The sequence below is a fragment of the Microcebus murinus genome, chromosome 2, assembly GCF_040939455.1.
Source record: "Microcebus murinus isolate Inina chromosome 2, M.murinus_Inina_mat1.0, whole genome shotgun sequence".
Lineage (NCBI taxonomy): Eukaryota > Metazoa > Chordata > Mammalia > Primates > Cheirogaleidae > Microcebus > Microcebus murinus.
The window spans coordinates 105,969,541-105,983,268 of NC_134105.1; the positions used below are offsets into that span (position 1 = coordinate 105,969,541).

At 45.2% G+C, this 13,728-nt stretch overlaps 1 protein-coding gene across 1 annotated transcript; it reads right to left on the reverse strand.

The window, feature by feature from the left end:
- Positions 1–2,348: 2,348 nt before the first annotated feature.
- CD5L (CD5 molecule like) lies at positions 2,349–13,362 on the reverse strand. The gene is made up of 6 exons (XM_012748740.3): positions 13,238–13,362; positions 10,976–11,002; positions 7,215–7,538; positions 5,446–5,778; positions 4,572–4,892; positions 2,349–3,348 (listed from the first exon to the last, which is right to left on the reverse strand). Exons 1-6 carry the CDS (start codon positions 13,263–13,265, stop codon positions 3,344–3,346), a joined length of 1,038 nt encoding a protein of 345 aa, XP_012604194.1. The 5' UTR covers positions 13,266–13,362; the 3' UTR covers positions 2,349–3,343.
- Between the last annotated feature and the right edge of the window lie 366 nt (positions 13,363–13,728).

Below are 13,728 nucleotides of genomic sequence, written 5' to 3' on the forward strand. Positions count from 1 at the left end.
TGGGAAGTCCCATGATTTGCTATCTACAAGCTAGAGACCCAGGCCGGGCGCAGAAAGAAATTAATTGGCCAACTAATATATATAGAAAAAATTAACCGGGCATGGTGGTGCATGCCTGTAGTCCCAGCTACTTGGGAGGCTGAGGCAGTAGGATTGCTTGAGCCCAGGAGTTTGAGGTTGCTGTGAGCTAGGCTGACGCCATGGCACTCACTCTAGCCTGGGCAACAAAGCGAGACTCTGTCTCAAAAAAAGAAAAAAAAAAAAAAAAAAAACAAGCTAGAGACCCAGGAAGCCAGCGATGTAGTTCCAGTCTCAGTCTGATGGCCGGAGAGCTAGAACTGATGGTGTAGGCTCTAGTCTAAGCCTGAAGCCCCAAGAACTGGAGAGCTGATGGTATAAGTTCCAGCCTGAGAACCAGGGCATCAAGTGCAAGTCCCATACCAAGGGCAGAAGAAGATGAATGTTTAGCTCAAGCAGTTAAATAGAGAGCAAATTCACCCTTCGTCTGCCTCTTTCTTCTATTCATGCCCTCCACGGATTGGGTGGTGCCTACTCACATTGGGGAGGCAACCCAGCCTACTGATTCAAATGCTAATCTCATCTGGAAACACCCTCACAGACACACCCAGAAATACTATTTAACCAAATATCTGGACACCCCGTGATCCAATCAAATGGACACATAAGGTTAATCATCACAAGTACTTTTAGAAAAAACATGAAATGAGAAGCTCTCAAAGGGCTTTAAGCTGGGTTGCAACCTGATTTAAATTATATTTTAAAGAGAAATAAGACATCGAGAATGACTAAAATTTCTCCAGGTAGCAAAGTTGAAGAAAGCCTTTCCAACAGGAAAGCAGAAAGCATGAGTAGCTGTCATTCTGAGCTGCCTATAGTTTATAACCTACCTTCATTGGATCTTTAATTGATCTGTGTTTTAATGTGGAGGCCATGGGTTTTAAATGCCACCTCTGTAAAGCTGGTTGATTGGGCATCCATTCAACCAAGGCAGTACTTCTGTTACAGGCCCTCATTCTCACCCTTTCAGATCCATAAAGTTGATTTTATAAATGCAAGGAGAGTCTATTCACTACTAATCTAATCAACCTTGCAAAAGATGAGTTAATCGTCACTTTATTCATTTAAAATAAGTGAATTGCTTGGCGTTCTTTTGGTTGGAAGTACAAAACCCAACATGAGAAAATCTAATAAAAAAATGTTTTAAAGTACATAGAGCAGTTTGTCACAGAAGCCAAGGCCAGGAAGAGATAAGAACCAGAAACCAAAGGACCCCAGGAAGAGATAAGAACCAGAAACCAAAAATACTTTCTAGAATCCCTGTGTCTCTCATGTATGTTCCTCTCTATCTGTTTCATTCTTACCCAGGTAGCTCTGTGAAGGGGCTTCCTGTGGTTCTCAGATCCATATAGTAAGGCATTTTCCTCTCTTCTATGAACCTGAGTTTCTCTACCTATTTTCCCATGGTAGTTCTTAAATATTCATTCAACAAATTAAACTACAATGGAACAGTTGGTTTAGGAAACATAAATACACTCTAGTGTCATCAACAACCTTGGCATCCCATAGCTAGTATACAAGATTCCAGTTCCCTCTTGCGGTGATCTCTCTCACATTTCTTATATGAATAATACAGAGTAAACATTACAATCACACCCTGCACCTAATGAATGGACAAGTCTTTGTCGCCAAATAGTATCAGCTCTATGCACCTCCTTGGGGACTCATTTCTCAGAGGACTCTATTATTCCATTATTTCAACAATGTCAGAAATTCTATCCTTTCTTCAGTGTTTTTACATTCCTTGTTAAAACCTAACGCTGTGAAAATGAGTACTCTGGGACAGATGGTGACTTAGGGAATCATAGCTTTGCTCCCTGACTCCCAGCCGACTGTTGGGCTTCCCACCCTCCTCCAGTTCCTCTGCACCCTTCCTCACGCTCACTGTCTTGCCTGAACTGTTGACCTGTTCTGACAGAAGTAACCAGAGTCAGGAACCAGAGATCAGTGTGGTTCTGTGTTAGAAATATAAACACACTGGTTAGAAGAAAAGCAAAAAAGATGTCAGATTAGAAAGGCACATCAGAGTTGGATTATTAGACAGATGTCAGCCTGAAGTGCAAGAGTGGCAGAATTGACTTCAAGTTCACAGACTGGAGCAGGAGAAAGACAGGGAGACAGTTCCATACCCAGAGGAGAGCCATCTTACACATATGGCTGTATTTGCTGGAAGGTTCTCTTCTACCTAATCTTGGCTAAAAGGCATTGCAGAGTAACTGACACACCTGTTTCCTCAGGGGAAGAAAGAGTATTTAACAGGGAGGCAACTGTTGAGACTGTGAGATTTAATGTATTAGACAGTGTAAATGTAGCCATTTGATGAATACTCAGCTTAGCCTCAGAGTATATAGGTGCCGATTTTTACAACTAAATCTTGATTCTCTTCTTAGTTATCATTCTGTCTTGCCTCAGGCTTGCAGGCCCCAAAGTCTCCACTGATACACTGAAAATGGTATTTTCTAATTGTCGTGAGATGCAACTTTAGACCTCTCCAACCTCTTTCTGCCTCTTTCTGGACTTTTCCCCAATAACCAATACATTTTTCCTTGGATAAATAAAATGTATTTGTGAGATCCCTCTTGTTAAATCTCAGCCATGTTGCCAAGTCGTATAGGGATGGACAAGAAAGATGATTTATTGGGGCAATCGGAGGAGGAAACATCTTTTCTTAAGTGTCACGAAAAATTCTGGGATGACAGAACAACGCTCTGCTCCTGAAAAAAAAAAAACGATCTACTTTCACTAAGAAACAGCAGAGTAGTGAGGTGTTATTATTGTGATCACCTGAAGCTTGAGAAAAAAAGAGTTCAAAAAAACTCTAAGGTTTCCCCCAAGTTCCAAAATATTGTCTACCCACATTTCCTTTCAAATGTTCCTTTCATTGTTTCAGTCCTTTCATGTTGTTTAAAGACACAGATCATCCCCCTTAGCGATGGCCTGCACATCTGGTCATAGTGACAGGCCTGAGGATTCCAGGCAGCTTGAGAAGAGGCAGGAAAGGCTGGAACCAATGCCCAGGAGTCAGTGGTGAGCATAGGGCAACTGGAAGCTCATCCTCCTAAGCAAGAAGAAGCTCAACAGATCATATCTAAAGGCAGTGATAGGGGTGCTTGGCACTCAGAGCAAGACGTAAGCACTGGGATCTGACTCCCGGGGCAACAAGGGGGTGGTGGTCAAACCCTGAGGGCCAGCATGAGCATCAGGGCCCAGAACAGGCAGGGGCAGGTGGAGCCAGTGGGTCTCCAACATCAGGAAGGCCTGGATGCTATTCTGTGAAGAGAAGAGGAAAATGCAGTCAGGATGGAGATGGGCCAAAAAGGGATTATTCCATTCAAGCTCAGATAAGCTAAGGAAGAAGACTGGGGCCCAGAATAGGAAACAGAACTGAGCTACACACACATCCCTCACTGACGCAAGCTAGATCAGAATCTGGTGCAGGACCCCAGGGACTTCTTCTACCAGCTCCCACGTGACTCACAGACGGCATTCACATGCATTAGCATGCCTTATCCTCACACAGTCACAAAAGTCTGTGAGGTCCATGCGACAAGTGTCTCTCTATTTTGCAGATGAAAACACTTAGGTTCAGAAGAGTTAAGTGATTAAGACCACATAGCTTCATAGTAGCAGCAGGGCTCAAACCCTAGGCTTCTGTTGTTAAATCCATTCTTTTCCGGGTACTAACTGCTTTCCACACTCGTTGGCCAACTCTTAGCTCTTACCTAGTTCCAGAGTTAGTTGTTTAACCAAGTAGCCCCGCACTGATTACACAACTGGGCTTCAGGCCTGTGGCTCTCCTGAGTCAGCCACCAGGGACTGCACTTGCATTTCCTGGTGCAAGTTGGGACAGGGCTTCTTTCTGCCCTCCCCTGAAGAGGTCTCCGGTTCAGGGACAGTAATCTGGCTTCTCTGATAAGACTCCCTCATGGACATTCTCAAAGAGCCCCCTACCATAGCTCCCACTCCCACAGACCCACTTAAAATCTGGACAGTGACAACAAATGGAATGAGGTGAGCCCATCTTCCATGATTTAAACTTGGGGTTTAAGGATGGGGGTCATCTAAGAGAACTAACTCTGGGTTGAGAGTAAAGACTGGTCATTATAATTCTGCTCTATGATTTGAAAGCAATTTTTATGATTTGGGAAAGTTGCGTATTTTCTCTGACTCTCAATTTCTTCATGTTTAATATAAGGATGTTGATCAAATAATTTTCAAAACTCCTCTTGTTCTCACATTCAATACTTGTAGATTTTTTTTATTGTATTCCTGGTGTCAGCCCTACTCCTAACCCCAACTCCACCCCCAGGATGAAGAAAACCTACTAGAATGCCCCAGTCATATCCCTGAAAGTACTCACAAACAGGTGATGACAGTGAGCACCGCCATGGCCCTGGGAGAGCTACCCTTATCCCCCAAGTCCACCCCCACTGCCCTCTCTTCCTTCATCCCCCTCCACAACAGCCCTCATGAGCTCCCTCTATAGGACTTACCTGAGCAGATCACAGCCACATCTTCCTTATGGGTGCAGTCATGGTATCCCCAAAATCTGTGCTTGCACTGCTCCAGGGACTGCTCGTCCCCCGAGCAACGAACATCATCCAGCCAGATGCGGCCAACCCCAGGGCCATAGCTTTTCCTGACTTTGGAGGATGGAGACAGGGACTTCCCACAGCCCACTTGCTTGCATACCACCTGGTCCTCCTTTTTTCCCCAGCCATCATCGCAGACCGAGCCCCACACACCCTTGTGAAACACCTCCAGTCTCCCAGAGCAGCGCTTGTCTCCTCCTACCAGCCTCAAGTCAAAGACATCTGCAGGATGGAGGAGGAAGTTGGGGGTTGGAGAGAGGAAAAGAAAGGAGAAAAAATAAGATCGTCTACATCCTCACCAAACACCATCAGCACATTCAGAACCCTTCACGTGTGTCTCTGTGATTATAGCTCCTTCACTAGGTCTCCATCACGTTCCAACCCCTGCAGCCCGGGTCTGCTCCTCTCACTAGGGCCTTTTCACTTCCCCATCAACTTTCTAAATTTATGGTATTTATAAATGACTTTCTAATAGTTTTCAAAAACTGAAGAACTCAACAGATACATGGATTGGTGTGCCCTGTCCCAATTATGTAGAATTCAAGACAATAACAGTTCATGTTAGTGTAGTGCTTAATATTATTTAAAGCCTTTTCATATACAAAGGTAAGTATTATCATCCCTGTTTTAGAAACAGCACATTTAAATAAGCACAATTAAATAAGTTTGCAATGGTCCTTTGGTGCATGAGTAGTTCTTTGTAAATATTGTTTGAATGGGATTCCATTTAATTAAATCTATGAATGAAGCTAGTCTCTGGATGCACAGGCATTACCTTCACATTCAACCCACACGTGGTCCTCATAGGTGCAGTTGTTCTTCCCCCAAGGCTCGGAAGGACAATCCTGAAGCGCTGTTTCTTTTCCTGAGCATGATATCTGGTTCAGCCAGATGGGGCCTTGGCTCTGTGCAGCCTTGCTGCAGTGCTTTTGGGCCAGTATGGCCCTCCCACACCCCAGCTGGTGGCACACCACCTTTGCGGCCCTGAGGTTCCAGCCTGTTTTGCACACGGGGCTCCATTGGTCCTGGTACTTCACCTCCACTCTCCCCTTGCAGCGCCCAGGGCCATCGGCCAGCCTCACCTCCTCAAAAACTGGGCTGTCTGGGTCTGGGGAGAAAGAAAAAGGAAGTGTCTATCCTCTACTAGAACATATTCTTCCCAGAAAACGGGACACAGTGGACACATCTCTCAGTTCTTAGTGTTCAGTATAATCTATGTTAAAGTGCTTAATACTCCTAGCACTCTGGGAGGCTGAGGCGGGAAGAAAGCTCAAGGTCAGGAGTCAGCCTGAGCAAGGTCAGCTCAAGGTCAGCCTGAGCAAGAGCGAGACTCCGTCTCTACTAAAAACAGAAAGAAATTTATTGGCCAACTAAAAATATATAGAAAAAATTAGCCGGGCATGGGGGCGCATGCCTGTAGTCCCAGCTACTCGGGAGGCTGAGACAGAAGGATCGCTTGAGCCCAGGAGTTTGAGGTTGCTGTGAACTAGGCTGACGCCACAGCACTCTAGCCTGGGCAACACAGTGAGACTCCGTCTCAAAAAAAAAGTGCTTAATACCGCCTAATAGATGCTGATTGAAAGAATGAATGAGTGAATCAATGCAGGAAACATAGTTTCTCAGTTCCAGGTTGAATCATTGTCATTTCTGTAGCATTTTAATTTTTCAAATTATTTTCACTTTCAACTTCTCATTTGCTGCTCAGAAGAGGCAGTTAGAAACATTGTGTAGATTAAAAAAAAAAAATGATACAATAACATACAAGATGTGCCCACAACCAAAAACCCTGTGGTTCAGTGTTGGCATTATCGGCCAAGTATCCCAGATTAGTGCTCCCAACCCTCAATCCTTCTAAGAAATAGGAATGAGATTTTAGCATCAAGGCAAAAAGCGATGCTTCTTCAGTAACAAATTCTATGGGCGGACCAAAAAAAAAAAAGGAGACATAGACTAGCCCCTCAGTCAAATCACAGCCTAGTGGAGGCAAAAGTACTAATAATTTCTGTCTCTGTGTGAAGGATAGCAAATATATGTGGGGAAGTAAAAGGAACCTCTCTATGTATGTATTTTATCATCTATCGATGAGATTGTGTTGGTTTGCTATGAGTATCTCCTATCTACCCGACTGGATGGTAGACCCCTTCAAAACTGAAACTATCCAAGAAACGAACATTATACTTTGCAAGCTCATTTCTTCCCCCATAACTCCACCCGCAGGTCCATAAACAAGACACACTATTCGACAAATGTTTAGTGGTTTCTTGATCAGTGCATGTTTGTTTGCGTGTGTGTAAATAAGAGAAACGGGTTAAATCGAAACTAGGAAAAAAGCATTAGCTCGACCAAGCAGTAGGAGCAACAGTGCTCAGTGAGGATATCGTTTATCTCCAGCATTCACAACTGAGAAAGTGTGAGAAGTGAGGGACCAGAGGCCAATTAGCCGCTGTGTGGAAGTCCATGGTGGGGAAGAAAGACCCACAGGAGTGGCCTTGAGGGAGGGGTATGGGCCGCTGGCAGATGGGCTATGAGTCCTGCAGTACTCACTCTCACACAAGGCCCCAGCAGCCTCTTCGATTGAACAATCAATATCGCCTTCATCTTTTTCACAGTGAGCCAGCGCATCTTCCATCCCACTGCAATTGACATTTTGAAAAAGAAACTCTTGCCATTGTTCTGGTGGTGGCTTATATAAAAAACCACTAAGGGCTTTCTTGGCTGCTCCACAGCCCAGTTCCCGGCACACCACAGCCACATCGTTCTTGTCCCAGTCGTCATCGCACACCAAGTGCCACCGGCCCTCCTGTTCCACCTCCACCCGTCCTTCACACCGGTGGGAGCCTCCCACCAGCCGCACCGTGAATGGAGACTCTGCAAAGAGATAGATGTATTAGCCAGAGACCTGGGAGGAAGCCAGAGGGTGCTCAGGCACCTGCTCAGTCAATCTGGGCCTCTTCTGCCCTTGACAGAGGGTGTGGAGAGTTGGGGGACCGAAAAGGAGGGATCAGAAGGGAAATCCAGGGAGGGGGGCTTGGGACCCCAACTCTGAGTTCTGATTCTGCTATACTGCTAATTGTACCTTACCAAGAAACTCCAAGATACCTACACATGACTTCTGGCTTTTTTCAGTTGGAAGACTGAGGGAAAGACGTTGGTTGAAGATTCAACAGAATTTTCAGATTCCCTGGTGATCAGAACCAGAAGAACCTATACAGATCATAAAGTCCATCCACTCCACTGTTTCACAGATGAGGAAGATGATCCTCATGGCAGCGGTGGTCCTATGGTCATGCTGTCCAACAGCATGGAAGCCCCAGGCCAGAGCAGAAGTGTAAAGATGGTATCTGTTGTGTTTTTTCTTCTTCATACCTCATGTCTCTGTCCACGGGAGCCAGACTGAGGCAGAGTGTTTGCATACAATTTGGGCTGAACAACCTAACTCTCTCTCACTATCAGTGGCCCACTCCAACCCATCTGTGACATTGTCCCTTGTGCAAGCACCCCGTTCAGAAGAAATACAGAGGGCATCAAGCAAGGGAAGTCAGAGCTTCGGAATTTCAGAGCCATAATAGTTTGTCTAGAGAATTCTAGAGGTTAGCAGTAGGAGAGAGGCTCCATAGAACCTCCATATAAGCTCTGACGAATTGAGGACTTGGTTCTGCTCCATGAATAGAACTCTGGGGGTGGAAAAGACTAATAGAAATGTTCTCCCTTCCACCAAGACATAAAAATAGAGTGGAGATGGCTAGGTAGGGAGACCAAGGAAGAGCCCATCAGACAACAAACATTTGTTGAGCACATACTACATTTCAAGTTTTTTTTTTGTTTTTTTTTGAGACAGAGTCTTGCTCTGTTGCCCGGGCTAGAGTGCCGTGGCGTCAGCCTAGCTCACAGTGACCTCAAACTCCTGGGCTCAAGCAATCCTCCTGCCTCAGCCTCCCGGGTAGCTGGGAACTACAGGCATGTGCCACCATGCCCAGCTAATATTTTTCTATATATTTTTAGTTGCCCAGCTAATTTCTTTCTATTTTTAGTAGAGATAGGGTCTTGCTCTTGCTCAGGCTGGTCTCAAACTCCTGACCTCGAGGCATCCTCCTGCCTCGGCCTCCCAGAGTGCTAGGATTACAGGCGTGAGCCACCATGCCCAGGCTACATTTCAAGTATTTTTTTAATGAACTCAGAGAACAGTGATGAACAAGATTGATAGCATTGTTCCCCTCAAGTAGCTTATATTAAGTAGCTTGGCCATTCCAGAAAGTCTCCTGCAGTCTCAGAGCAATATAGCAGAGGCTGAATTTGCCATGCCTTTGTGGAGGAGGGCAGTTAGCGGAGAAAGGGCTGGTGCACCAGGAGAGGCCACATGTGGACAGGAGGTCTGTGGCCTATTGGGATAGAAATAGCTTAATAGAGGCCAGCATGGGCCACATGGTCTGACCCAGATGCCTGCACAGATGGAAAAGGACTTCTAAGCGCCACATTTCCCACTTCCTGCCTTGTCTCCACCTTGCCAAAACTCCCTGGGAACTTGGAATCAACCCGGGAGAAGTGGTTGATTGAGAAAACTTTGATCTGAAGTTCATGGTTAGTTTGTTTATTTGTTGTTGTTTTTTTCTCTCTCCCTTTCTTCCTTAATTTTTTGGGAGAGCAATAGGAACTTGAAAGCTAGAGAAAGAAATTAAAATTTAACCCTAAAAAACTAAGAAAAGTTTCCATTTTTGCACACCTGAGTTCAAGGTTTATACATCTGGTTATAAATATAAGTCAAGAGCAATCACTCTGGGGTGATTGTGTCTAACATTGGTTTGGATTGGCATTATTGTCTACTCCAGGAAATACTAGCTGTCGGAATTGAGCACAAGATGTTTTATTTCATTTGGGATTATAAAATTCTCACTTTTAATAAAGTTTCATTTTCTATGAAGTAGAAGATTAGAACAGCTCTCAGGAAAGAAGAAATAAGCAAAGAGGAAACACATAGTAAGTATACAAGAAATTCAGTTTGAGGGAATATAAGGGCTGAGAAAAGATTTAAAAGGCAGAGAGGGTCGGGCGTGGTGGCTCTCGCCTGTAATCCTAGCACTCTGGGAGGCCGGGGTGGGCAGATTGCTCGAGGTCAGGAGTTCGAAACCAGCCTGAGCAAGAGCAAGACCCCGTCTCTACTATAAATAGAAAGAAATTAATTGGTCAACTAATATATATAGAAAAAATTAGCTGGGCATGGTGGCGCATGCCTGTAGTCCCAGCTACTCGGGAGGCTGAGGCAGCAGGATTGCCTGAGCCCAGGAGTTTGAGGTTGCTGTGAGCTAGGCTGACGCCACGGCACTCACTCTAGCCTGGGCAACAAAGCGAGACTCTGTCTCAAAAAAAAAAAAAAAAAAGGCAGAGAGAAGAGCAGAGGGGCTCGTAGAGCAGCGAGTCCTAGGCAGAGTGTGTTTAGCCTACGCGGTCAGCAGAGAGCTTGAGGGACGGGCCCAAGAGCAGAGAACCAACATCCTGGAGTACGGGGGCTGTAAAGAGAGCAGTTGCTTACCTGCACTCTACCTGCAGTAACAGACAGCCCTGGAAGCCAAGAAAAAAGATGAAGTAATCCAAGTGGCAGCATGAGAGCCCAGAAGCAGCATTCCTTAAGGAATCAAGCTGCATCCAACAGGGTGTAGGATGCTCCGCACCAAAAGTAGAGCATGTAGCTGCTCCTCTCTGGGAAAGCCTCTACCATCAAGTGACAGTGTAGCCTGAAGGACAGTGTCGAAGAAACTGATGATGCACAACCAACCCTTCGTCTGCCACAGACTCGTTCTCTCTGTGCAGCCCCGCCCTCTCCTTGGGTGTGCAATTTGTACATTCCCCAAAGACTCCCCAGGAAGGTCGCCAGTGGAGGCTGAAATCCAGCCTGTGCTTTGCTGGTGAGGCCGTGTGCTGCACAGAAGCAGACGAATTTCTAATTCAAACAAAGGTGCCTTTAAGCTTGGCAGGGGGACCCAGATGTGCTGGAACCCAGCAGAGCAGAAGAAAGTTCATTTCTCCCATAGGCCCGCAAGGAGGTGAAGTGCCCTCTGGACCTGAAATGTCGCTATCTCCTACTTGGATGATGGCCATGCAGCCACAGAAACCAGCCCGGGAGAGGTCACCTGCCGGGATAAACAACATTAAACCCTTTGCAAGACTGAATGGGTGTGTGGGAAGCCGGAAATGAATTTTACTGGGCCTGTTTTGAACCACAGTCTCTCTCCAAGGCCCAGGAAGCTTCAAAATCTCCCCTCCCCTGAGCTTGGAGGCCTCCCTCTCAGAAAACTCCCCAAGAATCTTACCTAAGAGTCCAGGTCTGGTGCAAATGGCTGGGAAAGAAAGAAGGCAGCTAGTGAGGTCATGATGTCAATTTCCAAGGCTTCGTTCAAAGAACACAACTCCCTTGCCAGGCTTTGTGAGACAGAGCGGTAGATAGAGACTCCAAGGTCAGTCCTGTTGGCACCTTCTTCTCCTGGGATGACCAGCTTGGAAGGACACAGACACTGGCTAGGAACCACAGACACCATTTCTACCGTAGACGCCCGATCCAGCCTGTTCCCTTCACGTGTGATGGTGGCCCGACCTCTGGCATTGATCAATTTGGTTTTCTATTCTAGTCAATTAGACTGATTGGTTATTACTGTCTGAAGGAAAAGTGTGGCTATGCAGCCTCTTGGCTTGGCAGAAGAGAGCACTGGATGCACTGGTGGGGGAAGGGGAGGTGGGGCGTGCAGAGTAGAAGGAAGGGGCAGGACCTGCCTGGCACTGCATTTAGACCAGGTCAGCAAACTCTTTCCATAAAGGGACAGATAGTAAATATTTTAGGCTTTGTGATCTGTATAGACTTTGTTGCACATACTCACCTCTCACCATATAGCATGATAGCAGTCATATGTATGCATGCAAAAGAGCATGACTGTGTTCCAATAAACATCTATTTATGGACATTGAAATTTAAATTTCATGTAATTTTCATGTGTCATAAAATATTATTTTTCATGTGCTTTTTCCCCACCACTTAAACATGGAAAAATCATTCTCACCTTTGCAGGCTGTGGTTTTCCAACCTCGGATTTAGATCAGCAGCTCAGAAAGCAGCCCCACATTTAATTCCAAACCTCCAGATTCAAACCCCAGCACATGTTTGAAACACGGGAGTCTATTCCTACAGGGTCTCTGTGTGGATGGACTCCTCTGTCCATGAGGCTCCCTCCTAATGCTGTAGAGTCTCAAACCCTGTGAACTTCATTAGTCCCTGAAGCATTTTCAACTATAGAACTTGCCCACCATCCATCTTATACGATTTATCTGGAAGAGTGTGTATGTTTGGATCTCCAGCCTATAGCCTCTCAGGCAGGTCCAAGTATTTCAGTGGCTTATCCTGAAATATTTTCTTCTCTTGCTTTCCAGACAACTTCTCATTAACCCCATGCCCTCAGTCTTCAGAATGTGGCTACTTTCAGACTCAGTGGGACCTTGTCTAACTATCTAAAATTCCAGATTATGTCATACATATGTGAATCATTGCATAACCACACACACAAAACCTGTATACGTGTGAAGGAAAAATGGTTGATACGCAGGTACAAAAGTGATATAATGAGTAAGTGACTTGGAAGTTCTGCAGCAGGGTGGATAATTGCAGGTGGCACAGACCAGAAAGGCTTCACGAAGGAGAGGAAGTGTAGGTGAGCCTGGAAGACCCAATAGTATATCCTTGAGGGCGAAGATTAGCTATTGGGTAGTACAGGGGTTGCAAATGTTTAAGAGATGGCCAGCACCCCACAATGGACACAGAAGTGCCCAGCTGAGAGACCCACATGGGCTTTGGTGATGCACTAGATCATCAAGGCAATAAACATGGATGTGATTGATTCAGGTAGGGATTCAGCAGGCATTGTTAGATGCCCTATATTTGTATCCTGTGAAAAGTCTCCTAACAAGCCTTTGAGGAACATAATATTATCTTCACTTTGTAAATGAGAGAGCAAGATTCCAGAGAAGTATGGTATCCAGTAAACTCAGACAACTAAGAAATCAAAGAGCCAGGATGAGAAACCCAGGTCTCTTTGGCTCCAAAATCTCTAGGTTAACCTAGGCAATAAGAAACTGGGGAAAATTCGGGAAACATTAAATGAAAGAAACACTTTCAGAGGAAACCAGATAATACGATCAATGAAAGGTGACTGTCTTGCAACTCTACTTCCTTTCATGGCTCTACCTGCTGCTACCCAGGGTCCATTCATTTGTCTTCTTATAGATAGTACTTAAGGAAAATTATGTAAAAAGGGAAATGGAATAAAGTGCAATAAATCTGTCAGTAAAGATATAGGGAAATAGCAAAAAAATCAAATCATCACAGTAGATTATAAATTGGGTATGGATTAAGTGGCTTTTTAAGGTTTAGAACAGTTGCCAGATTATAGAAGGGAGGGAGAAAACCATCTTTGAAAGTGCCATCCTTGAAGACCACCCTGAATCTGTGCCAGGGGAGCAGAGAGAGGACCCTAATCAAAGTTCTGGAAAACTCTAAAGCCTAACCCAACAGTAGCGGAGATACTCACCAAGGATCAAGAAGAATAGCAGAGCCATAACTCAGACAGCTGAAGATGATGAGCTAGAATTTAAGAATAGAAGGAGGTCCCCAAACAGTAATATTTAGTTTGGGCTTTAGTACCCTAAGAGGGAGGAGAGAGGCAGGTCTTGAGTGTGTCAAAGCATTGTCAGATGACCAGAAACCAATGGATTCAGAGGACAGAACTGACAGAGCTGAACTTGCTGCACTCAGCATGCTCCAGAGGAAGGGAGGTGGCCAAAACTGTCAGAAAGATGCTAAAACAAAACTAAACTAACAGAGGCTGTCATAACTTGGTTCTGCTGTAAGTCCAGCTCCACCCATCTCTGCTTCGGCCCCTTCACTATGCAAACAGGGGAAACAGCTCCCACATGGAAAGGCATGTGCCAAAAATATGATTATTATTATAGAATAATCATTAGAATACCAGGCAGTGCTCAGCCTCTACGTATGATTTGTGGAGTAAGTCGGCCAATTTTG

What these genes read in the sequence shown, in the direction of transcription:
- CD5L (XM_012748740.3), bottom strand. Translation starts at nt 13,265, where the DNA reads ATGGCTCTGCTATTCTTCTTGATCCTTG. An exon ending in GCTATTCTTCTTGATCCTTG is followed by an intron (nt 11,003 to 13,237) that starts GTGAGTATCTCC and finishes TTTCTTTCCCAG; the next exon opens with CCATTTGCACCAGACCTGGA. An exon ending in CACCAGACCTGGACTCTTAG is followed by an intron (nt 7,539 to 10,975) that starts GTAAGATTCTTG and finishes ATCTCTTTGCAG; the next exon opens with AGTCTCCATTCACGGTGCGG.